Source organism: Rattus norvegicus, chromosome 5, assembly GCF_021556685.1.
Source record: "Rattus norvegicus strain SHRSP/BbbUtx chromosome 5, alternate assembly SHRSP_T2T, whole genome shotgun sequence".
Taxonomy (NCBI): Eukaryota; Metazoa; Chordata; class Mammalia; order Rodentia; family Muridae; genus Rattus; species Rattus norvegicus.
In genome coordinates, this window is record NC_141538.1 from 14630001 (window position 1) to 14657394 (window position 27394).

Genomic DNA, 27394 nt, shown 5'->3' on the forward strand with positions numbered 1-27394 from the left:
TTTGTGCAAAGACGCACACCAGTCCCAGGCAAGACTGGAGCCCAGGACAGCGGTGGAGAGAGACCTTTCTCCGTGGCAGCAGGAATATGGTGCAGATGCAGTTCAGGCTACGTTCACAGTACAGAGGTACAGAACGGAGTCAGCCCCACTCACTCACACACACAGCGGTTACATCCCAGTCAAACAGAAGGCAAGATCATCTGCCAGAAGAGCTGTGCCAGCCAATACAAACATCCCCCAAAGCTTGAAATACAAACATTTACTTTTTTGGTGTGTTACTGTTTCATTTTTACAGTTTTGGGGATCAAAGCCAGGACCTCACTACACACTAAACACATTATTCCACTGAGGTATACTTTTAGCTTACATTACTGTTCTAAAGAGAGTAAACTACCCAACATCCTCAGGTTGTTTCTGTTGGAGTTGTATTTAGTCCATCCGACAATCTACACAACATTCCTTGGTTAACAAGAATGGCTGCCAGTGTGTATTCTTAGGAAAGCTGAGATCAAGTGTACAGTGAACAGCACATTTCTCCATAAAGTGTTTAATATGTGTTGTTTTCAGGAGGGCGGTCTCCAGTGACGGTAAAGTTGAGCTCTGTTCAGCCACCCAGGACACGGCACTGAACTTAGGGCTGCAATTTCTGACTGGCACTACACAAGTACGGAGGAGGTATGAACGCTAACAAGACTGAGAGAGACAAAGACAGAGCGACCCACTGAACAGCGAGGGGGCGGGTGGGAGGGCAGGAGCAGAAGCAGCCACTGAATACAAGTTGAAGACTGAAAACAGCCTCCAAGATTTTTCTGGAAAAGACCGAAAAGTTCATGTTTCTCACTAGTCTGTGAATTTGCTGTCATTAATATATTGATAAAATCCTTGATCTGCAACAATGGGCAGATTCCACAACTATCTCAAGGAGATGCCAGCAAATTCTTCACACAGTGAGACCGTGTCTCAAAAGTAATCCTCGAGAATTTACTATTGTTTAGTGTGTACAGATATTCTGCCTGCATGTATGTGTGCAGCACATGCATGCAATACACCTGGGAGCCAGGGAGGGCCTTGGACTGCCAGGAACTGGGGGTGCAGATGATGATGACCTGCTCATGTGCTGGGGCGGGGAGTGGGGGTCAAACATGGTTCTCTACAAAAGCAAGCAGTGCTCTGAACCGCTGAGCTACTGCTCTAGCCCCTTACATTTCTCTTAACAAGGAAAATAATTTAAACCCCAACAAAAGCTTACAGTGATTTGTGTTCTAAGTTTATACTGTTCAGCCGTAGAAATTTTTATTTCTAGGTTGGGTGTGGTAGTGCACTACTGTAATCCCAGCACCTGGGAGGCGGAGGCAGAGGCAGGGGGATTACAACTAGTTTGAGGTTAGTCTGCACATCACAGACTTTTTCTCAAAATGAACAGTAACAGCAAAATACAAAAAATAAAATATCTGGACACGATACACATTTCTAATCCTAGCACAGGAGGCTGAGGTAGGGACATTAGATGTTGAACTAAGGAGTAAAACTTTCTTCCAAAATAAGGTAAACTGACCAAAAAAATCAAAGTAGTTAAATGTACTATACGACACGCCATTAAAAAGAGGGCAAATGAAAGCCATAAGTAGCAGGGTATAAGAGCTGGATGCAGAACTAAATTAAAGTACATGAAAACTACCGGAAACTGGAGACAAGAATACCCCATCTGCCCTGACTCTGTCATAGCTATTTCTCTAAATACCAATAAAATAAGGATTTATCTCCAAATTGTAAGTAAGTCTAACAACTGGTATGCAGAAACATGATACATACAAAGTCTTCTTTGGCACCAAGTCGATTTTGTCTGTTTTTTTCTAGGAGTTCCTCCAGGATGGACCAGGCTGTGAGGCTCACTCCTGGTCTCAAGTTCAGGGGCTTGTGAAGAATATTGTCATACATTTCAGCAACATCTCGGCAGTAAAAAGGGGGCTGGGAAAATAAAAAAAAAAGCAAAACAGCACAAGAGGTTAGTGAGTTACGTGAAAATGGTTTAAAAGATGTTGGTTGGGCTGTTGAGTGAGGATATCCTTCAATCCCAGCACTCGGAAGGCAGAGGCAGCTGGATAACTCTGAGTTCCAGGAAGGGCTACATGGTGACTTTCAGGCCAGCTAGGACCACACCGTAAAATACTGTGTCCCAAAAGAAAAGCTGTTGGACTTGACTTTGGTCTTCAGAGAGGAGCTGGGTCTTGAGGGTTGCATTAACTCATGGCCCTCTGAGCATGCAGACATCAATAAAGTATGGCAAAGAGATTTTAAAGCCTAATGCACCATCGAGCTGAATTAGTGTTCACTGGGTGGGGCAGTGGTTTTACTAGCTCTCTGTAAACTGCTTTTAAATCACTTACTTGTAATAGGGTGTTTTACAAAAGTAATGATGGGCTGGCCGTATCTGCTGTGGTGGTTTGAGAAAGAGTCTCTACGTCCCACCCTCAATGCACAAGCTCCTATGCTTGAATGTTTGGTCACCAGGAAGCAGTACTATTTGAGAGGGATTAGAAGGACTAGGAAGTGTGACTTGTTGGTGGAAGTGTGTCACTGGGACGTGGGATGTGGAGGTTTTAAAAGCCCATGTAGGTCATCTGTCTCTTTCTGTATCTTGGCCTGTGAATCAGGACACAGCTCTCAGCTATTGCTCTGGAGCCATATTCCTCACCATGGCGATACTGAGCTAAGCCTCTGAACTGTCAACAAGCCCCACACTAAATGGTTTCCTTTACAAGAGTTGCCTTGTCATGGTGTCTCTTCAGTCAGAGAACAGTGACTGAGACACACAGGTATGATGACAGTTACGGGTAACAGGCATTCCAGACAGATCGAATATCAAGTATCAAATGATTTAAGATTTGAGACCAGAGTCATCAAAAACAGATGGAAATCTGAAGACACCGTTCCTTCATAAGTGTATGTGACAATTACAGTTTGGGGAGAATGCCTTATATACAGTTAATTATCTAGCTGGAAGTTTTGAAATAAAAATAATATTTAGAGTTAATGGAGTTTTATAGCTCTGTCAATTTCCAGGGTTGTTTTTTTGTAAGAAAGTTAAAAACAAAAAAACAAAACAAATAAAAAAAACCCAAAATTTTTGCTTTTTAAAATATAACCTTATTTTATACTTTCAAAGTCCTTCAAAGAAATACAAAGGATTCTGAAGTATCTAGATGACAATCAGTGGCTAAAATTAAAGGTATGAAGTAGTTATCTGATGTCCATTGTCATTAGCATTACTTAAAAGGTAGCTTTTAACAAGCTACCCACAGATGAGGGAAGGGCAGTGGTATCTCTCTTTATTCTGTGCAATCTAGAGTGTGCTGAACTTTATTGAGTTCCAGCTTATAGAACTCCTCTGGCCCCTTTCTCTCTACCCCCCTCCCTCCCCGCTCCTTCTCCCTCCCCCTTTCCTCAGCTGATGAGCATTTAGCACCAGCACTGTCTGCTACCTCAGAGGTCACTGCATGGGACTGTTGAATAATACTTAGAGACCACAAAAAATATCTAGAAAGCAATCCAGGGCTGGGGATTTAGCTCAGTGGTAGAGCGCTTACCTAGGAAGCGCAAGGCCCTGGGTTTGGTCCCCAGCTCCGAAAAAAAAAAAAAAGAACCAAAAAAAAAAAAAAGCAATCCAAATGTTTCGTATTTCAAATGAGCTAGAGGAAAGCAAAATATAGGTGCTGTCCCGGGAGATGGCTTAGGTCAATAAAGTACTTGCTGTGCAAACATGAGGGCCAGCACCCAGATCTTCAGCACCCGCATAAAATGCCAGTCGTGCTTGTAACCCAGCGCTAGGTGCGAAACACAATGCTGCTTAGTGCTTGCTAACAACTTACTCACAGTGGTGAGTTACAGGGTCAGTGAGAGGCTGTCTCAAAACATAAGGTAGGCACTTACTGAGGAAGACCCCTACCATTGAGCTCTGCCCCCCACACACAAGAAAAACAAATGCACCATTATGAAGATATGTAAACTAAAAAGCCTAAATAGGTTGCCCTGGGTTGGAGTGATATCTTAGTAAAGTAATAAAATTTCCACTTTAACCAGTAGCTCTGGCTGGTCTTAGGCATCCTTACTGAAAACCATGGAATTCAATTGCACAGCAAACATCTTTTTCTTTTTTGCCAGTGAATTATTTAAGCCACGTTTTCAGAGAAGGGAAACAGATGGTATCCAGTGGCATAAAAGCTATAAATGCCTGTATTAACTCAACCCTATAAAACAGAATAAAAGGTATCATCTGTTAAGACGTAATAGTAATGCGTTAATAACTGAGACTCTTTATTTCCATCTTTTTAAAATCAGGCAGGTGATGTCTGGTATGAACAAAATGAAAGGAAACAAGGAAGTTCAATGTTATGACTGGGTGTCGATTTCTAAAAATGCCTAAAGGAATACAGAAATTATATATTGGTGTTTCAAAGTAATAAAGTTCTTCTTTACGTGCACATTCCTCACACGGTTTCAGACTCAGTTAACCAGGCCAGCGCCACGGCGGTGTTGGCATCACCTAACCATCTTCAGGACGACTGACTACTTTGCTCTCGACGGTGCAGTGGGACAGTAAGGAACAGAACACATACCAGCCCATACAGCATCTCGTACAGAACAGCTCCCAGGCACCACCAGTCCACAGTGTTGTCATACGGCTGTTTTCTGATCACTTCAGGTGCAAGGTACTGCAGAGAAAACGGAAACACGACAGCAACCCAGTGAACATGAGACAATTGAGGAACTGAAAAGGGAGCAAACTTTAGGTGCTGTTAGTCACACTAAAGATGGACCACCTAGCTTTTCAATGAGTTGCACACTCTCACTCTGGCCTTCTGAAGGGCCTTGTGCCATGCTGCGACCACAGTGAACTCTAAGTCCCTAGAAACTGGAAGCTCTAACAGGTTTTATTTCACCTCTTGTGCAGATGTAGGGTGTGACTTGTATTCATATTTTATAAATTTTATCAATGATCAGACATATTTCTTACCTCTGGTGTACCACAAAAGGTTGTGGTGGTATCAGAAATAGCGATTCCTTCTTTGCAAAGCCCAAAATCCGTTAAGACAACATGTCCCTGACAAACAGAAGGCAGTAAGATAAAGCAGTGTGTAGACATGAATTAACAAGCTTTTCACTGTAACGACTTTTTATTTTCTGTGTATGCGTGCCTGTGTGAGTCAGGCAGGTTCCTGAGAATCCCAGAAGGCATCAGACCCTCTGTAAGGAGAGACACAAGTAGTTGTGAACCACCAGATGTGGATGCTGGGAACCAAACCTGGGTAAGACTAGCAACTGCTCTTAACCACTGAGCCGTCCCTCTCCTCCCTTACACTTTTTTTTTCTTTTCTTTTTTTCAGAGCTGGGGACTGAACCCAGGGCCTTGCGCTTGCTAGGCAAGCGCTCTACCACTGAGCTAAATCCACAACCCTCCTTTACACTTTTTACATTCATTTACTTTGTGTGTGAGTGAGTGAGTGTGTGTGTGTGTATGTGCACATGTGGATGCATGTGTGCAGGCCAGCGGACAACTTAGGGTCAGTTCTCCATTCCAGTTGGTCCTGGAAATGGAACTCAGGTTATCAGACTGTGGCACGTGTCCTAACCCACTGGGTATCTTGCTAGCTCATTGTTTTCACTTTTTTGAGTCAGTCACACACAGCCCTTGGCTGGCCTTCAGCTTTAAGCTGACTGTGCAGTTGAGGCTAGCCCGGGCCTCCACTTCCCAAGTGCTGAAATTACAGGCAGGCACAGCTGTGTTTGTTTCTGTTTCTGTTTTAAAGGAAGGTGAATCCAGGGCTTCCTGCACACTAGACAATCACTCTACCTACTGAGTTACATCCCTGGACCTGAACTGACAATTTTGAAACCCCTTTTATTTTAAAATAACTGTAACGACAAATAAAACTTCAATAACAGTAGAGACTGTAACCTCATTGAGCTTACCCCACAGCCGGCATCTTGTTCAAGGGTCAAGCAAGACATTCATATTAGTACAGAATTGCTAATTACAGTATAGGTTTTATTTGGTGTCACTACTTTCACATGTGTAGTTCTGTGTGTAATGTGTGCAGTTCTATGCATTCTGTGTGTTTGGTTGTAGCTCTCACTACGGTCAAGATGGGTAACTTCTATCTCACAAGGGGCCTCATGTGGGTTCTTTAACTTTGTGGGCTCCCTTGTTCCAACCTGTCCCTCTATAAGCACGAACTGGACTCCTCAGAGCACAATGTCACTTCAAGAATTCCACAGAAATGCAATCATACAGTATGGAACCTTTAAGACAATTTCCTACCATGCCTAGCAACAACAAAGAAATGAAAACTACAAGATTTTTAATAAAACACTTACCATAGAATCCAAAAGGATATTTTCTGGCTTCAAGTCTCTACATCAAATTAAAAGAGAAGGAAAAAAAAATGACTATCACCCGAAATACTTCAAGAAATCTTAAACATTTCAGGAGGTATTTTCCGTGTGCTTTTAAACAAATGACCCACCTGTACACTATTTTGATGGAGTGCAGGTAACCCAAGGCACTGGCAATCTCAGCAGCATAAAACCTCGCTCTGGGTTCAGGAAAAGACCTTTCTCTTTGTAGGTGAAAGAAGAGCTGCAAGGTGGAGGGGAAGCTGTTAGTGTGGTCCCAGGGCTGCACACCAAACATTCTTCCTGATACATCGATCACAAGATGCAAGTTCACGAAATCCGGCTGTCCTGTCCGCACCTCTCATCCTCAACCGTGTGTCTGCCTCTTAGGCGGCAACCACTGTACCACGCGTGCAACACGCACTCGGCTGTTGCTCTCACTGACTTCTCTCATCTCCGTGCGCTGCACTCAGTCCTCAGTGTGACAGTCTCCACATCACCCCAGACAGCCGCTTTAGGAACGATCACGGAAAATCTACAACCCTGATGCTGCCATGCAACTACCTGTAAATAGCACGGAATTACTAGTCCTCCTGGACGGCTTTGTAAACCGAAAGCTCTGTGGGAGGTCTTTATACAGTTACAATCTTTAATATTCCCAAACAACAGATCTGACGTAGGAAACTGATGAGGAAGCTGGCTCAGAAAGGCTGACCTGCCCAGCATCTTAGACCATCACCCAGTACTGGGGTACCGTGGTGCACAACCATCACCCAGCACTGGGGTACCGTGGTGCACGACCATCACCCAGCACTGGGGTACCGTGCTGCACGACCATCACCCAGTACTGGGGTACCATGGTGCACGACCATCACTCAGTACTTGGAGACTTGGGAGGGAGGTCTGAGACTGAGGCCTACAGTCTAAGCTGTTTAGTAAGACCCTAACAAACAAAAAAGAGCCAGGTATGTTGGCACATGCCTGCAAGCTGAGCACCAGGAGGCTGAGGCAGAGGGATTGTCACAAGCTTAAGGACAGCCATGGCTACACAGGAAGTGCCAAGTCAGAGAGGACTACATGCATAGCAAGGCCTTGTCTCAAAACAGCAGAAGCAAGACAGTGCACCTAAAAGAAAAAGTTAATAATACCAGAACACGGGGTGAACCCACGCTCCACCTCAACCCTTCTTCCTGGTCTTTACCTCCAGCCTACCCACTGCCAGCTGCATTGAACATCACCCACACCCAAGTGCCTTCTCCAGCACTTCATCCTCTACCCCCATCATCCCAGCAGAGCTCATCTTGTGGATGACAGTAAGTATCGTTCCACTTCCGCTGCTCAACTGAACAACCATGGTCTAAAAAGGATCCGAAAGCACAGTTCCAAAATGTGAAGAAACCACAGATAAAAAAGGAGACTTGCAGCGGCCCCTCATCCACTTAGATGTCTCCCGTGAACATTTCAAAGACTGAGAGGCAGGGAAGGGAGGCTCATGGCTGAGACATCTTCCTTCGATCTGAAGTGGAACAGAGTAATGCTAACAAAGAGTCTCTGAATTCAATTTCTTTGTTGTAACTCATTTTATATTTCATATTCACATTCTCTCGTTTTTACCATACAGGGTTTCACTGTGTAGCCCTGGGTGTGCTAGAACTCACTTTGTAGACCAGGCTGGCCTTGAACTCACAGAGATCCTCCTGCCTCTGCCTCCCAAGTGCTGGGATTAAAGGTGTGCACCACCACACCCAGCTTTATTCTCATTTTCTATCTATCACCTTTATTCCATAGTGTGATGGTTTGCATATGCTTGGCCCAGGGAGTGGCACTATTAGAAGGTGTGGCCTTATTGGAGGAAGTGTGTCACTGTGTGGGTGGGCTTGGAGACCCTCCTTCTAGCTGCCTGAGTGTTCCTGGCTTCCTTCGGATGAAGATGTAGAACTCAGCTCCTCCTGCACCATGCCTGCCTGGATGCTGCCATGCTCCCGCCTTAATGATAATAGACTGAACCTCTGAACCTCTAAGCCAGCCCCAGTTATATAAATGTTGTGCTTTATATACATTGGTCATCGTGTCTGCTCACAGCAATGAGATCCTAAGTAACACATAGTTAACCAAAGTACAGTAACATCGCGTCTTTCCTCTTTGCTGAGGGATAAAGGGCTCCTTTGTAAAGTTGTTGTAAGATATACTACTTCAATAAACTTTGGAGACACTTGTGGATTAGAGATCAACTGAATTAGAAATCAAAGGGGACTGGGAAGTAGCAGACCAGGGATGGCTGACTGCCTGTAACCTGTCACCAGGTTGCCCGAGCTCACTCTGTAGCTTACAACTACATGACTCACTTCCACCATCTAAACGGCTTTGTCTTATACCATGTGGCTGCCATGATGATAAAATAACACAAGGAGCCAGCGTCCTGGGCATGTAAGTGATACTGTATACTATGACTGTATCAGCTGCTCTAACGGAAGCATTTTTAAGAAAGGGTTTCAATAGTCTTCTGAGTAAGAGTTTTGGTTTACCGGCACAAACAAAAGAGGAGACTCTGTGATTACAATTCTCTTTTTCTATTAAAAATTCCTTTCTCTGAGGTAGATCTTGCCAGACTCTAACATGCTGAAATACATATGTACCCTCGGAAAGGCGATACAACATCAAACACTCCCCACTGGCTTAACTGTGGGGAGGGGTTGCCTCCCTGATGAATAGTTTGATCATTTTAGAAAATAACATGTTTGGCTAACATTCACAGGCAATGGTTGAAACAACCATTATCTAAATTACATGGCATCTTTTACACTAGCATTTCAATTTTGTGATGCAGTGTTGACCACACACGATGCCTGTGACTTCCCTACGCCTCCCTGCCGCCTCCCCCCTGCCTCCCCCGGCATGTGGTCCACTGAATACTGTTTTCACTCTACAAACAGCTGGTGATGGAGCATGGTCAGCTGAAAATTTACATAGTAACCTTCTGGGTTTCCTGCTACTTTTTTTCCTAGCCATTGTCTGTATTAAACAAAGAATCACAAAACTCACCTCCCCTCCATTAACAAAATCCAGAACAAAATAAAGCTTTTCAGTTGTCTGGAAAGAATAGTGCAATCCAACCAGAAACGGGTGCTTCACATTTTTCAAGAGCACATTGCGTTCAGCCATAATATGTTTTTGCTGGAAAAAACAAAACAAAACAAAAAAACCCCATAAAACAGCAACTTGTATATATCAGAAAACAACTGCTCATAAAGAAACAGGCTTGAGAGAAACAGGTGCTATTTTGTGTTACCTCTTTTCTGTTGAGAACTATTTTTTTCTGTAACACTTTGACAGCATAAAATTTTCCATCCAGTTTCCGTTTTGCAAGAAGAACCTGTTGGAAAGATTTGCAAATGAATGAAGAGTTTAGTGAATTTACTTTTATAATTCTTCCTTTTCTTAGATATTTTAATAAAACAAAAAGGGTTCTGGTTATTTGAATAGCTAGAGATCATTTATTTGTTATTTAATATATATTGGTAATGGGATTTTTACCAAACTCATCACCAAATACACAGTGTTCGGGGGCCTTTTGAGTTTGCTTAGAAAACACTGGAGTGGGGTTGTGGTGCGGTGCAGTGGGGAAAGGTGACTGCTCCTCGGCCTGATGAGAAGTTGATTCCTAGGAGCCACGAGGTAGGAGAGAACTGACTCCCACAAGGTTCTTTCTGATACATACACACGATACTCATAAGTAAATAAAAGCTATAACCTTGGTAGGAACATAACGCACTGTTATTTTATGCAGGCTTCTCTTACAGGCTCTGAATTCACAAGAGTTCAGAGGAAGAGGCAACACGGACTGTTGTATTATTCATAACGGTGTGGCCTTATGCATACATTAAAAGACAGATGATGTTGCACTAGAAAAGGAAGACACATTCCAGGTTGTGCTACACATAGCGATGTTCCGGTCAATGGATACATGTCCTAAACATGTAGTAGGCTGTGATATGACGGCTTGTGTGAGTACACTTTGTGATGTCCCCAGTGATGAGACTGCTTATGAATGTACTCATTCAAACACATTTCCACTACGTGACACGGGAGAATAATGGTAAGGGATTGGGGAAGACCATAAATTAAGCTGTGTAATTACTAAAGGACACGTCCCAAGGCATTTCAAAGCCAGCACATCAACTCCTGACACTGGCATGCTTACTTCTAGAACTGTCCTGTCTCTCTTGGTTCAAATACGCAACCTCAGTCTAAACATGAGAAAAACAACAGAAGGGCATGCTGTCTAGACTTAAACAGTCAAGGACATCAAAAGCAAGGGAAGTCTGGGTAACTGACAGCCAAGACAAACCCAAGCAGACATGAAACCTCCATGGAAAGTGGTAGCTGGATAGGAAAAGAGCAAACTCTACAAAAAGCTACAAAATCAGAGTAACTGTTGTGAGTATGTTAACACTAACATCAACACTAGCTTGCTGTGACAAACGTACGGTATTAGCAGACAGCCCATGAGAAGGCATGCTATCGAAAGCTCTCCCCAGGGTAAGCCTATTGATTTAAAAACATTTGGAACTCCTAAAGATGGAGTCAAAACACCTTTAGTATGAAATGTCCTCTGTCCGAGCACACTCTGCCATTCCTCATTCTTTATTCTCCATAGCACTGGACTGAGCAACACCCTTCCTTCCTTATTTTTCCAACCGTTTTGATAACTCCCACCCTTCCCACTGGCTCGACTTTAAGTGCATTCTTAGAACGAACATCAAAGACTACTGTACTCAGATGGCTCTGATTTCCCCTCACAGTGTTTTCCTTTAGTCAGTGACTGGAAGATTTGGACGTATATGATCAACTAAGAAGCAAATCGGCAAAAGGAAACTGAACCTAAACCACACCCCGGAAAGAGCTATTGTACACACCCGGCTGACACAGGCGTAGCTGATTCACATCATGCACTATTTTCAAGTAGACCATGACTCTGTGTTTGTGTTTGCTTTGCCTTGTTTTTGCATATTAAGTCTTTTATTCTATTGGACCGTGGGGGTTTATATTACCTACAACATTTTTAGTTTCTATTAAACATAGCTTGCACACATTAAGATATAAATCTTGGTAAGCTTTACAGAATCTATATAGCACTATGTAGGTCAAGTAAAACATGGCAAAACTTCTGACCCATCAGTCATGACCTCACTCCACCACTATTCTACTGTGCAGTAACTAGTTATTTCTGCTCTCAAAAATTATATATTTACAATTATATAAAGTCCCCTTTTCATTCCTTTCATTCCAAATTATATATTATAGCATGTGGGAGAGACTTCATGGTCAATGTTGTCACGCGTAATATCCTATTATAATGTATGCACTCTCTTGATACATTATTTGTGAAAAATGATGCTTTGGGCATGCCTGAATATGCCTTTCCTAGTGCATGTGTGTTCTTGTTCGGTGTGTCACAGGTCATAAATATACTGACCATCAGTGACTAACAACAGTTTTCAACAGCTCAAAAAGAAACACCAAAGAACACATTTCATAAACTGGGTGTAAAATCACATATAGGACATTATAAAATGTTGAGAAAGACTTAAAATGTTTAATTATTGAAATGTCCATAGATCTAAAGACATCAGTTCTCCCACACCTAAACCCATCTGCAGATTGAATGTAATTCAAATTAAATTCCATCTAAATTTTGCAGAAACAGACATGATTCTAAGATGTATGCAGACATGGAAAAGGCTAAGAGTATCTTCCTGAAGAATGGAGGGACAGGCTGGTGCTGGCTATCGGGCTATATCTGTCAAGATATTGTTGCGACGATAAACAGACAAAATGGGACAGAAAATAAAGTCTAGAAACAGGACTGCGAACCACAACGTCTAAAGCAGACTTGTTCATACATGAATGCAAATATGTGATGGAGGTGGCCTTGGAGCCCAGCGTGTATCTGAATAAATTCTGTATGTCACATTGAAGGAAAAGATGAACATACCCCACATTTCATACTACATACAAAACCAATTCCTGTGGCTTCTAGGCCTAAGCACAGCTTCAGGGCAACAGCAAAGCCCACCATGTCCTTTTGTTCTTTCTAAGATAGCTTCATGCTACATTGTTCAAGCTGTCCTCCCACCTCAGACTCCCAAGCTTCTAATCCTAAGATTGTGAGCATGTATCAGCACATCCAGCTAATGTGTGTCATTTTTTTCTTATTAGATATATTTCTTTACTTACATTTCAAATGTTATTCCCTTTCCTGGTTTCCTGTCCATAAGCCCCCTCATCCCCTCCCACTCCCCCATACGGGTATTCCCCATATACATCCCCCTTACTGCCCCCCCATATTCCCCTGCACCGGGGGGTTCAACCTTGGCAGGACCAAGGGCTTCCCCTTCCACTGGTGCCCCAACAACGCTATTCTCTGCTACATATGCAGTTGGAGCCCTGGGTCAGTTGATGTATATAGTCTTTCGGTAGTGGTTTAGTCCCTGGAAGCTCTGGTTGGTTGGCATTGTTGTTTTTATGGGGTTGCAAGCTCCTTCAACTCTTTCAATCCTTCCTCTAATTCCCCCAAAGGGGGTCCCGTTCTCAGTTCGGTGGTTTGCTGCTAGCATCGACCTGTGTTGGACATGTTCTGGATGTGTCTCTCTGGAGAGATCTATATCCGGACCCTTTCAGCAGTCTGTCATTGTTTTTATTTGTTTTTTTTTTTTTTTTCTTTTTTTTCGGAGCTGGGGACCGAACCCAAGCGCTCTACCACTGAGCTAAATTCCCAACCCCTCTGTCATTGTATTTAATGCAAAGCAAGGGGAGATTTATCCAGGGCTGATGGCTGCTAACTTCTTGACATCTGTCAACGTTGCATTATTAATGGCAGACCACTAATAACATTCTGATACACTGATTACAGAGTGGGATCCACTCCTGTCTGCTGTTTACATGCACTTGTTACAATGTAACAAGTGAGCGCTATGTATCCGAGGAATAAACAAACAAACAGGATGAGCAGTGGTCCTTCCCTGTTCTCAAAGCAACTCCGAAAACTTAAGATACCCAAAGCTACAAATATAAGGAAGTATAAGTATATATACATTAGTTATAACTATAAACATACATATTAAGATATAATTAAATATACATATATTCATTTTCACTACAAGTTTCAGTGAAATTTGCAAAAAAGAATAATTGTATTTGGTGGTTCAGATAAATTCTCCCACAACACTTTTGGTGACCATGCCGATCTTCTCAGCATGGCTGGACACTGTCCAGTTCTGGGATGACTCTGATGCTCACAGAAATGCCTGTTTCACGGCCTTTCTAGCATCCATTTGAAAGGATTCCTTCTAAAGATTATTCCTGACCAGCTGAGCTGCCCAGAATCCTGTCAGTCCACCTGTTCACTTCAGCACAGCTCCACCATTGACATTCAGCCGAGTGAATCACTTAATAGACTACCTACCACAAAGGTTGTAAGCATCGCTACGTCAGTTTTCTCAATAGAACCCTGACAAGCAGCTGGCACACTCTAAGTTCTTATTAAGTACACATTGAACCTAAGCACTTCATCTTAGAAAGTCCGTATCTTGCCAACAGAAAAGCCCAGTGGCTCACACATGCCAAGCAGACCTTCCTTAAGTGCTTAATCATGGAAGGGAACGCTAAAAACTCTTACCTTGCCAAAGCTGCCCTTTCCAATAACTTTTAAAAAATCGAAGTCACTTGGTTTGGCACTGAAAGAAATTAACAATGGCAAAAAAAAATGAGTCTTCTAGAAATTAAGATGTAAACTGTTAAACATTTCCTCGTGTTTCATTAATTTAACAAATTAATATGAGGGAACAAAGTCTGTGGACCCATTGGCAGGATTTTCCTTCTCCTTTGTTAAGAGCAATAGCATTTCCTCCCAACTAAATTATATAAGCCCTGTTTGAGCTCCGTAGAAGAGGTACTTCAATAAAATTCTAAGAGAAAAAACTGGAGACAAGCCTTTATAGGCATCATAATATATAAACATAAATATAAGAAACCTACCTACGTGAAGTTCAGTAGTGTTTGGTACTGGGTAATTCTTCAAGACAAGGTACTAGGTGCCAGCACCCAATAAAAATGCCAAGGGCACTTTCTTTTCTTTTCTTTCTTTTTAAAGATTGGTTTATTTATTTTATGTATGTGAGCACAATGTTGCTGTCTTCAGACACACCAGAAGAGGGCATCAGATCCCATTACAGATGGTTGTGAGCCACCATGTGAACTCATGACCTCTGGAAGAGCAGTGAGTGCTCTTAACTGCTTAGCCACCAATCTAGCCCCCTGTCCCTCAAAATGTTTTCTGATGGAAAGAAGTCTCCAGCTTTTAACATAAGTCTCTTATCGAGCATTGAAATCAAAAAGTTCAGTGGATTGTTCCATGCATGCCTGCGATGAAGGAAAGCCAGGAACAGAACTCCAGAGAGAACAACACCGCTGTTTTGTTTATTCAAGCCTAGTAGATAGAAACAGCACGGGCTGGCAAAGGCAGGTGTCAGGGGGGTAGGACAGTGATCTTAAATATCTAGGAGTGTTTCCTCAGAGAGCCTGAATTCCTGGCTGTACCAGAGGAGGATCGATTGATTTAGGTTTGAAATGTCAAGTAATTACCAAAACCAACCAACCAACCCCAACAGAAAACAAGTGATTGACTAGCTCAGCAGGAGAAGGAGCTTGCCACCAAACCTGATGACTCGAGTTGGATGCACGTGGTGCAGGCAAAGAACTGACTCTTAAAAGCTACCCTGTGACCTCCACACACACATCTACGCACACAGTAAGTAAGTAAGTAAGTAAGTAAATACATAAGCTGTAAGAAGGTTTACAGTCTGTTCGTACACATTTAACCTAACACTCAGTTCAGGTTAAATATTAAAAAAGGTAAAAATTAACAAGAATGCATTAAGCAAATAAGGCAGACTCAAGAAGGGCAAACGGCACACATCATTTTCTCTCATGTGCACAATCTAGATTTAAATACACACATCTTCTCTCACACACACACAGGATGCAGAAGCAGGAAGACTAGAAAGGAGGAAGCAAGGATCTCAAGGGGGAAGGAGAATAAAAGCAAGACAGGAAGTAACGAAACGTTTTCTTACATACGTTGAGTCAAGGTTTAAATAATACATACACACAAATAACATGAAAGGGGAAGGGGGACTACTTGGCAGAGAGGAAGTCAGTGTGTGCACTGGGGAACAAGTATGAACGGAGCACACGGATGCATATATGAAAATGTCGTAAGCAGCCAGTAGTTGGTATGTTAACTAAAAAAGAATTTAAAGCAAACAAGATATATTAGAAACATTTAACTAAATACAGGTATATCTGTTCTACAAAAAACCTGTTCTTTGGGCTATTTTATTCTTTAAGGAAATAATGTTTTAAATAGAAGGAAGCAAATGTGACTGTGTAAGTACACGCGCGCGCGCACACACACACACACACACACACACACACACACACACACACGGGGGGGGGGGGCGGCTTCTGCCAGAGCAATGAAGCAATGACAGCAGTATTTATTTCTATCTACTGACATATTCACAGGTCTCCAGTTAAAATAGTTTAGCGTCACAAAAATGCACATTCGCAAAATAAAGAAAAGTTGAAATAAATTAAACCTACTGAGGATTTCCAGTTGGACCCAGGTTGATGTTCCGTGAGGTAGAATGTGGCTATTTAGTGAGAGGGAGAAAACAGTATCCTCATTAGTGTCAAAGATTACAAGTCAATGGATACCTTGATATAAAATTATATAACCATACCACAAACAATATATGTTAAGGAAACCTAAAGTCCTCATTCTTGAAATATAGTCAGTATAAACAGTCACTTTTACCATGGTAACTTGCAAGGAGAAAGGAGACCAGAAATGACACTCAGCGTTAAACAGACAAGGACCAGGCCAAGCGCTCAGGAGAGGTGAGCGCAGAAAACACATGTAACAGATGAATCCCTTTACACTCAGAGACCAGTTGCCAAGGCTGTCTGTTTTTCAGATATTAAAAACTTTTTAAGGCCAGGCTGACGGTAAGGGCGTATACACGGCAGATCTGTTGAGTGCAGCTGGAGCCCCTAGGATTGGCTGTCTCCACCCCAGGTGCACGGCTGCACGGCCATACTTAGCTTTTCTAGGGGTGCTGGAAACAGATCCAAACTCAGGTTCACCCCGGGCAGACTGACGGCTCTCTCCGCCCTGGCAGAATCATCTCCAAAGTAAATACAACAGGATTTTCTCCCGTCCCCAGCAGTTCAGTAGTTTCGAAGTTGTAGGCACAGTAAATTAAAGCCCGGGATCAATTCAGCCATGAATCCTTACTCGCCTGTTACAGCACAAAGCAATTTAACCTCGAAAGATTCTGGTTCACTTGAAAACTCAAGTGAAAATTCCCGAGGTGGAATCCAGGGATCCTGTCAGGGGCGGCATCTGTTTTCTCTTGAGGTACGAGGGATTAAAGCAGGGCCTCTGGGCATGCATTCAAACCCACCCCACAGTAGACACTCACAAAAGCCATGTAATAGTGAAATTAGCTTCCCGTAAGTCCACTCTGAGGTTCTTTGTACATTCAGGAAAGTAAATGACTTTTATGTGCGTCTAGCACACACACCTTTACAGGAATGTAATCACATTCCTGTAAGATTATCATTTTTACTGAAATCTACTTAGACTTATAATCTCCAGGTGGCACAGTACTACTTGTACTTCTAATTATCACATATAATACCCTGACTTGTGTTTTTCTTTTTCTCTTTCCTCACAGCACCCAAAGGTAAATATTAAAAGTAACTTCCAAAAATAAGGTTACTCTACGTAGCTTCAATATTGAGAACCTGCATTATACTACAAAGTACGATGTCTACGTATTCTGTGAGCATCAGAGGCTCAGTAGTTAAGGCGCTTGCCAAACAAGCCAGAGGACCAGAGTTTGGATCCGAGTTTGGATCCGTAGAACCTCCATAAACGCCAGGTAGGCATGGCAGCCTGCCTGTGAATCCAGCCTCCAGGGCGGAGACAGGGCTCCTCAGAGCAAGCAGTCTGGTAAAATCAGACATGTTGTGTCCACACATATGAACCAAACAACAACCCACACGGCACACATGAAAAGAAGAAAGACGGGTGGGTAATGGTGTGTGAACGGTGGAACTGTTTTTAGGTATTCTACAGTGCAGAAATTCTAGCGCAGACACGACCCCTTGGTTCTGCATTAACGCTGCTCTGAAGGAAGACTGCGTGTCTGAGGCTCTCAGGCACATGTCTGAGGCTGCTACCCGGTCAGCACAGCGCCCCCTGCTACCTTCGGAGTACTTCTTTCATCCTCATCTTCAGATGGATCTGACTGATGTCTCGGGCTGTCCATTTGAAGGAATGCTCGGACGTCTGGACTGAAAACAAAGATTAATTTATTACTCAGACAGCATGTGAACAGCTTGTGATCCTTTAAAAAGAAACTAAAACAGAAACCACCTTATTAGCATTTGCAGCAAGAAAACTGCAGACTGCATTATTCATTATTGTAATGGGAATAAAGAAGTTCTGCTCTTAAAAAGAGGGGACCCAACAGAGGAGCAGCCAAAGATATAAACAGACGATTCACACTGGAGGAAATCCAAGTGGAAACTGGAACTGAGATTCACTTCCCATCCATTAGTCAGCCAAAGAGAGATCAATACAAGGATCCCAGGGCAGGATGGGCCATGTCCTGAGCTGCTGGTGGGATGGAGAATGAGCCTCTCCTCAGAAGCAGATGGCTTGGGGAAACCCCGGATACATCTATCCCAGACGCAGACACTCCCCTTATAAGTGTAAGCATGGGTTGCAGGTGGGGTGGGACATTACACCCTATGTACTGGTCCATTTGAAAACCAGGAGGCTTAAGCCAGCCCCAGTAACTGCCTGTAGAGAACACCAGTTGGCAGCCGGCAATGACGAGAACCTGTAGCATTGGACATCTTAGTGTGGAGCGCCGCCTGCCGTGCTCTGGCACTGTGGTGAACACAGACAGTTGGCCTCACCTCTGTGTATTCACTAAATAGCCACGGATGCAAGGCAGGCCTACTCTTGAATACAGGGATATGTATGCGTCCTAATAATGTATATTAGAGCAGATCTCCACATGGGTACAGAGGCGTAGGCTGATGAGGGGACTGGAGGACTAAAATCAAAGCAGACCACTCATGGACTAATGAAAATCCCAATTAAAGGCCAAATTGCTATCTTAATGCACACATGAGCAGTCCATTACGGTCTTAACACAAACCACACTTGGAGGAAATTAGAAAGGTAAACAATTACGTTTAAAAAGGAGATGATTTACAAGTGTTAAACACCATTACTTAGTAATCCACTCAGGTTTATATGCCTAAAACATAAGACTATGTATACCTCAAATCATACACGAGTATTTAGAGTAGCATTATCTGTAATAGCACAAAATGAGAAATGCTAACCAATAAATGGATAAACACAGCATGGCAATCCATGAAACAAGATAACTTATACCTGTTACCTTATACAGGGATGAACCCCAAAACACTGCACTGAATGAACAAAGAAGAAAAACAGGACACACATTGTACGACTTCAAAAGAAATGTGTGCAGCAGACAGATCCTCAGACAGAAGGCAGAGGAATGGCTGCCAAGCCTTCCTTGCCGAGACAACGGGAATGTCAGACTAACTTTTAAGTGACTCGGGTGACAGTCATTCAGTACCATGAATATTCTGAAAACCACCGACTGTATATTCTCGAGTATCTAGAACAAATGTGAACGTGGGGAAAGGAATCTTCAATCCTACCAGTTTACACGTTGGCTTTCTTCTCTGCAAAATGTTGGTTATGCTACATTTGCATTTTTTTCTTACGTGGCCTAATTCACATTCCCTCCTGAACACTTCTTCGTGCTGTTAGAGGCTCTAACCATCAGACAGTACAGACATGTGCTTCTTGTCACACAGAGGCACCAAGAGTTACTCAATGGCTTCTAACACTTTACTATACAACTCTCATGCTCCACAGACGTTGCTGCAAGGCAGGCCTTGGGTTTAGCACTGCGGCTGCATTATGACTTGCAACACAAGGTTTATTATTTGTGCATATGGAGGGAGTATGTGCGCATGGTAGGAAAGCCAGAGGCCTTCTACCCTTATGTGCATTCTGGGGATAGAATTCAGGCTTGGGTGACAAGTTCCTTCACCCATGGAGTCATCTAACAAGCCCTAATTTTATTTTTTAAACCAAAACCATTTAGTTTAGGGCCAGGCATTATGTTTGAACCCAGCACACAGGAAACAGAGGCAGGTAGATCTATGAGCTGGAAGCCAGTTCTGTCTACAGAGCAGGTTCCAGGACAGCCAGTAATACACTGAGAAACCCTGTCTGCAAACCAAACCAAACCAGAACAAAAACCATTACTGTGGATAATAAACCAGGTTAACATTTTAGCTACACTCTGATAACTATGTCTAGGAATGTTACACCAATTTTTTACTCTGCGTGTTTTTATGAGCATCTGAAGATTCTCCCAGCTGTGGTGAGTGTTAAAAGCTAACAAGTGACATAATCTCATACATGCTAACTTTACCAGCATTATCATTAACTAAAGTCACAACAGGGTATCCCACTTGCCCACCAGAATGGTGGAAACTGAGACTAACTATACACAGTGGTGGCCAGGAGAACAATGCCATTTCTCATGGAGGTACAAACTGCTACAGCCATCCTGGAAAGCCACATGGCACTATGCCTTGGAGTGAAGCAAGCAGCCTACAGCTTACACACTATGAGAATGTTTGTACATGTGCTCCGTAAGACATGGGAAGGCCAACATTTGTAACAGCCAGAAACAAACCCCACAAAACAAAAATCCCATGTCTCTGGAAACTCCAAAGTTTAGTTCCAGTATCTAACCACAGCCACATAGCTTTAGGACGTAGTCACCCTGCTCACAAAGCACACACTGGCACAGGCTGGGTCTCTGGAAATCAGCCTCAACGGGCGCATTTAACGTCAAAGTTGTTTCTAACCCAGACCAAGACATTTTACGTGAAGTCTGTAAATGTAGCTCCCTGAGGCACATCAGTAGTTTGGTGTTCGAATGGAAAGCACGAAGACTGAAGTTCTGTTAACGCGAAAACATCCATCAGTAGAATTGGATGAGTTGTGGAATACATTACAGCAATAAATGTCACCAAGACAGAAGACAGAGAATGTGCACGCCTTGACTTTATCTATATGAACTTTAAAGTCAGGCCACACTAATCTGTTTCTACAATCAGAACTGTGGTTATCTTGGGAAAGAAACAAGGACTGGGGATTTAAACAAGGTGGCTTCAGACGTGCTGGGGCCAGCTTCGTGCTCCGTCTAAGTGACGGGGAATGGCCTGTGCACAACTGTCTGGGCACTCGTTTGTACTACAGATAAAGGAAGGCATTCTTGCTTCCACTGTCATCTGTTCTTGTTTGGCTACTCTTGTTGCTCCATTATGGTAAGGCCTCACGTAGCCCAGGCTCCGCTCTAACTAATTATGCAGCCCTCGGTTAGTTTTGACTGCTGACCTTCCTACACCCACTTGATTTTCTATCTTATTTTTATGTGTATGGATGTCTTCTTGGCATGCAGTGTCTGCAGAGGCGAGAAGAAGGGTCAGATCACCTAAGACTAGAACCACAGATGGTTGTGAGCCACTGTGAAGAAGCTGGGAGGAAACCTGGCTCTTCTACGAGGGCGGCCATGCCTGCAGGCCCTGCCTCCACCTCCTCAGTATGGACCTTACAGGCACGCACCACCGTCCAGCTCCTTTCCATCTCCTAAATGCATACGGAAAGGTTCAGTGCTCATGATGGTCAGCACTTTTACTCGTTCTTTTTACGTTTAGTTTTCCTTTCTGTGTTGTAGTATTTTGCCTGTATGCTTGTGCACCTTACGTGTACCTGGTGGCTGTGGAAGCCAAAGTTGTCCAATGATTGGAACTGGAGCTATAAATGGTTCTGGCCTACAAGAGGTGCTAGGAGTCAAACCCAGATCCTCTGGAAGGGCAGCCTGTGCTCTAAACCACTGAGCCGTTTATCCTGCCCCTTTCCTTTTCTCTTGGTGTGTGTCATTTGCACTGGTGCTCTCTCAGTAAGTAAATAGCATCTTTTTTTTAAGAAAAGATTTATTCATTTATTATATATGAGTACACTGTAGCTGTCTTCACACACACCAAAAGAGGGCATCAGATCCCATTACAGATGGTTGTGAGCCACCATGTGGTTGCTGGGAATTGAACTCAGGACCTCTGGAAGAGCAGTCAGTGCTCTTAACCACTGAGCCATCTCTCCAGCCCCCATCATTCTTTATTATGGCAACTTTTCATGTATTTTTGGTTTTTGGTTCACTTAGTATTTTAGGGTTTTAGTCCACTGTTCAGCTTTGGGGTCCATTATTTACTGCCAGTATACTCAAATACCCCCTTTTCACTCAAAGGTCAGAGAAACAGACTGTATTCCAGTTAAAAAAATATAATTTTAAAATCATATTTTCATAGTTATCTTTTTAAATACTTTTTCCTGTTAAAACAAATCTATTTGGGGTCAAGAAGTTGTGACAGGGTTAGCCAGGGTGGCCTTGGGCGTCTTCTCCCCTCCTGCCCCTCCAGGTACGGAACTATAATATAAGCAAGCTCCACCGAGGTTACTGACACCATCTTAAAGCACGTTTCCCTGACAGCAGCAGGGAGCGTGCAGTAAGCACTCAGGTTATACGTTATTTCGCTTCTCACTCTTTTATATGCACCATGCTAAGATGATTTGATGTTAAAATGAAAACTAAGTTCTGTTAACAAAAGACAAGACCTATAAAACACAAAGTATCTTGTTTTATTAAAAAGAAAATGTCACCTTAAAACCTCTTGGTTATTTGTTCACGAGGTCCTGGGATTTATTCTCCCCAGAGCAGAAGACACTTATCAGAGCAGAAGTGCACTGTATATAAAAAGATCTGTTGTCACAAGTGACCAAAGTGCAGAGACTAAGTGCCAGGGGCTACTTAGCCACAAATAGGGCATTTTATTATCACCCTGACGCCTGACAAGGCTCAGAGACAATCTCAGAAGAGGGAGGAGAAAGGGTTCAGAGCTGAGGTTGGGGAGGATCCGAGTGAAACCACCTATACTTCCGGAACATGTGGCTAACATGAGGCCTAATCCTAATGGGCGTCACAGACACTGAGGCAACTTTCCAAGTGATGGAGAAATAGAACACCAAGCAGTTAGCAAGATGTCTTAACTAGAACGCAAACGGACTTAAACAGTAATCCGTAAAACTTCTACATCTTGGTTGGTATTTTTGTCAACTTGAAAAAAGCCAGTCATCTATAAACAGGGATTCTTTTTTTTAAAAAAAAGATTCATTTATTTGATATATATGTGACCACATATATATCTTCAGACACACCAGAAGAGGGCATCAGATCTCATTACAGATGGTTGTGAGGCACTATGTGGTTGTTGGGATTTGAACTCAGGACCTCTGGAAGAGCAGTCAGTGCTCTTAACCACTGAGCCACCTCTACATCCCTAAACAGGGATTCTTAATTGAAAAAAAAATGCCTCCAGAATATTGCCTGTAGGCGAGTCTGTAGTGTATTTTTTTTTTTTTTTTTTTTTTTTTTTGGTTAATGATTAATGTGGCAGGTCCCAGCTCACTAGGGTGGTGCCGTCATCCCTGAGGAGGAGCTGCTGGGCACACAAGAAAGCAGGCTGAGGGGTTGGGGATTTAGCTCAGTGGTAGAGCACTTGCCTAGCATGCGCAAGGCCCTGAGTTCGGTCCCCAGCTCCGAAAAAAAGAAAAAAAAAAAAAAAAAAAAGAAAGCAGGCTGAGTAAGCTTGAGAAGCAAAGCAGTAAGCAGTATTCCATCATGGCTTCTGTTTCATTTCCTGCCCTGACTTCCCTCAGTGACAAGTATGACCCGAGGGCTGTCAGACCTAGCCAAGACATCACGCAAGTGCAAAGGGAAGGAAAAGTCTGAGCTGAAGAGAAAGTGATACAAGACATTAGGAGAACGCGTTCTAGGAAGATTTCACAACCAGTAATGTTTCATAAAGCAACTCCTGAGGTTTAATCAACACTCTTGGGTTTGCTTTCACTGTCCCTTTAGAAGAAAAGAAGTACTTACTGGTTGTAAAGCTCTGGATATCTGACTAAGTTCTGAATGAACTCGTTCAATCCTGCTCTTCTTTGTTTAATAAAATCTGTAAGAGAGACAGGGTACACTAGTAGTTATATTTCCGTCATCGCATGCAGTTACCATGATACACCCATGGGAGAATAGACAACCACAGGGCAGCAAACTGTGTCTAAAAGCTATTTCTTAGTCGGTATTTGGTCCTGGAGGAGAGACTTGTAGACGCTCCAGAAGAAAACTACAGCTTTACCATTAGAGGGGTTAAGACACTGAACACTGCCTCTTACTGAAGAACCATTTGCTATCTCTCCTTGGTGCACAGCTTGTGTGCCTTCTCAACAGTGAAGCAGACTGTATCACAGACCTCATGAACAAAACAGGTGTGGTAACAGTGCATGCCTGAGGCTGAGGCAGGAGATCACAAGTTTGAGGGTAGCCTAGGCTACATAGCAAGATTCGATCTCAAAAACAAACCAAGACAAAAAACCCAAAAAGTGCGTAACAATTATGTTCTTCAATAAATACATGACTTCCTCTTCAAACTTCAACCGGAACTCAACAGATGATAAAGCTTTTGCTTACCTGGATCAAAATTATCACCAAATATTCTCTTGGCCGGGATCTTCAGAGCCATAGCAGGAAACTGTTTCTTCAACTGAATTTTAAAAACAGCATTCTGTGAGCTAATTTCTAAATCTATTTATGCCTACACAACACAATATGATCTTAAAGATTTACTGTAGGATAAAGTACAACATACAACACTAATATAGGTGAACCAAATGCCAGACTGACTTTTTTTTTCGGAGCTGGGGACCGAACCCAGGGCCTTGCGCTTCCTAGGCAAGCGCTCTACCACTGAGCTAAATCCTCAATCCCCCAGACTGACTCTTAATCACCCTCTTCTGTCCCAGGAAATTGTTCAGTATGTACGTGACCTTGGATATTACTTAATATCTCTGTGCCTCAGTGTTTTTTTTGTTTGTTCTGTCTGTAAAATGGGGATAGGCGAACTGAGCATCTGTCAGGTTTTTTGTGCAGTGGAATTAGAACCCATTCAGTGAGCACTCGGACTGAAGAGCGGTGCCTAGGTTCTGCAGTCACCACTCACCCTTCACCTCAAGATGATCACCTCTTAGTGATCTACAGCAACAGGTCAGCAACAATTCTTAGAGAAAGCGAGTTAACTTTGCCCCCAATTCACTCAACTCCAGCTTTCTCTCTATTAATCGCGAATACATTTGTTCATGAGATTTGTTTGAGGAAAAACGAACTTTTTTTTTTTATTAACTTGAGTATTTCTTATATACATTTCAAGTGTTATTCCCTTTCCCGGTTTCCGGACAAACATCACCCTCCCCCCTCCCCTTCCTTATGGGTGTTCCCCTCCCAAACCTCCCCCCATTGCCACCCTCCCCACATAGTCTAGTTCACTGGGGGTTCAGTCTTAGCAGGACCCAGGGCTTCCCCTTCCACTGGTGCTCTTACTAGGATATTCATTGCTACCTATGGGGACAGAGTCCAGGGTCAGTCCATGTATAGTCTTTGGGTAGTGGCTTAGTCCCTGGAAGCTCTGGTTGCTTGACATTGTTGTACTTTTGGGGTCTCGAGCACCTTCAAGCTCTTCCAGTTCTTTCTCTGATTCCTTCAACGGGGGACCTATTCTCAGTTCAGTGGTTTGCTGCTGGCATTCGCCTCTGTATTTGCTGTATTCTGGCTGTGTCTCTCAGGAGCGATCTACATCCGGCTCCTGTCGGTCTGCACTTCTTTGCTTCATCCATCTTGTCTAATTGGGTGGCTGTATATGTATGGGCCACCTGTGGGGCAGGCTCTGAATGGGTGTTCCTTCAGTCTCTGTTTTAATCTTTGCCTCTCCCTTCCCTGCCAAGGGTATTCTTTTTCCTCATTTAAAGAAGGAGTGAAGCATTCACATTTTGATCATCCGTCTTGAGTTTCCTTTGTTCTAGGGATCTAGGGTAATTCAAGCATTTGGGCTAATAGCCACTTATCAATGAGTGCATACCATGTATGTCTTTCTGTGAGTGGGTTAGCTCACTCAGGATGATATTTTCCAGTTCCAACCATTTGCCTACGAATTTCATAAACTCGTTGTTTTTGATAGCTGAGTAATATTCCATTGTGTAGATGTACCACATTTTCTGTATCCATTCCTCTGTTGAAGGGCATCTGGGTTCTTTCCAGTTTCTGGCTATTATAAATAAGGCTGCGATGAACATAGTGGAGCACGTGTCTCTTTTATATGTTGAGGCATCTTTTGGGTATATGCCCAAGAGAGGTATGGCTGGATCCTCAGGCAGTTCAATGTCCAATTTTCTGAGGAACCTCCAGACTGATTTCCAGAATGGTTTTACCAGTCTGCAATCCCACCAACAATGGAGGAGTGTTGGAAAAACGAACTTTTATTGAGGAACCATTTGCTACAATGTAGAAAGAAGTTAAAGGAGGGACAGTCAAGTTGTAAGCTAGCTGTATGTGAAAATCCACACATTCAGAAACGACAGGTCTGGCTGGCAACCACCAGAGACACAAATGGAAGACTCACTGCATTGCTGTGGGCAAGCAGTCAGCAAACCCCTGACTTAAAGAGGGATGAGCAAATGAGAGCCCACGGCAAGCACACACTGTATGGACACTTGGAGCCTTATCCACGGCCACATAAACATTCAGGCTCGGGGCATCGCAGTCTGAATCTTCAGATGCGACGACGATTCTGTGCTTTAAAAATCGCCTTTTAGATAAAATGTATTAAAATATTTACAGATGAAATGGCAGGTCAGGATTTGTGCGGAAATTACAACAGGCTGGTTCATATGTGACATAAAGCAAATAGCACTGTGGCAGTAATCAAAGACAGCGATGGTATTTCATTATTTTCTTGCTTTTCTTCCCCCTTGAGACAGGGTTTCTCTATATTGCTCTGGCTGCCCTGGAATTTGTTCTGTAGATAACACTGGTCTCGAACTCAGAGATCTGCCTGCCTCTGCATTCTGGGTGCTGGGATTAAAGGTGTGCACCACCATGTCAGCAATATTTTATTATTTTCTTATTGTACTAATAGAGTTACTGCCAATCTTAACAGACTAACGACAATTTGTATTAATAAAAGTTAAAAAATACCAACCATTCTTTAAAAACACAGTTAAGCTGACAATAAAAATATCCACAAATTGAAATTCTTACTTTTTGTCTTTTATTTTAAACGGAGGAAAGTAATTTGAGGGAGCTGGAGATCGGGTTCAGGCTGATTTTTGTAGTTTTAAATAATGTAACTGATACTGGTTTTGTGGTGACAAGAGGCAGAATCTGAAACATTTATATTTAAGACATTTATAAAAAAACAAAATCAGCAAATAAAAAGATGGGAAAACGTGAGAGAAATGTGGAGAGATGGCACCCCGGGCTGTGAGAGGAGAGAGATGGCGCCAGGGGCTGTGAGAGGAGAGAGATGGCGCCCCGGGCTGTGAGAGGGGAGAGATGGCACCAGGGGCTGTGAGAGGGGAGAGATGGCGCCAGGGGCTGTGAGAGGGGAGAGATGGCACCAGGGGCTGTGAGAGGGGAGAGATGGCGCCGGGGCTGTGAGAGGGGAGAGATGGCGCCAGGGGCTGTGAGAGGGGAGAGATGGCGCCGGGGCTGTGAGAGGGGAGAGATGGCGCCAGGGGCTGTGAGAGGGGAGAGATGGCGCCAGGGGCTGTGAGAGGGGAGAGATGGCGCCAGGGGCTGTGAGAGGGGAGAGATGGCGCCAGGGGCTGTGAGAGGGGAGAGATGGCGCCAGGGGCTGT

General features: G+C 43.3%; 1 protein-coding gene across 10 annotated transcripts in view; it reads right to left on the minus strand.

The window, feature by feature from the left end:
- Positions 1-27394, minus strand: part of Sgk3 (serum/glucocorticoid regulated kinase family, member 3) — a 124859-nt gene that overhangs the window by 14364 nt on the left and 83101 nt on the right. For all 10 annotated transcript variants that reach the window (XM_087660233.1, XM_087660240.1, XM_087660235.1 and 7 more), the window contains 12 exon segments: positions 24177-24249; positions 23586-23661; positions 17727-17814; positions 16057-16106; positions 14072-14129; positions 9683-9766; positions 9436-9567; positions 6525-6637; positions 6376-6412; positions 5015-5101; positions 4617-4712; positions 1813-1968 (listed from right to left, as the gene is read on the minus strand). In XM_087660233.1, the coding sequence (XP_087516359.1) occupies positions 1813-1968; positions 4617-4712; positions 5015-5101; positions 6376-6412; positions 6525-6637; positions 9436-9567; positions 9683-9766; positions 14072-14129; positions 16057-16106; positions 17727-17814; positions 23586-23661; positions 24177-24249 (1050 nt within the window).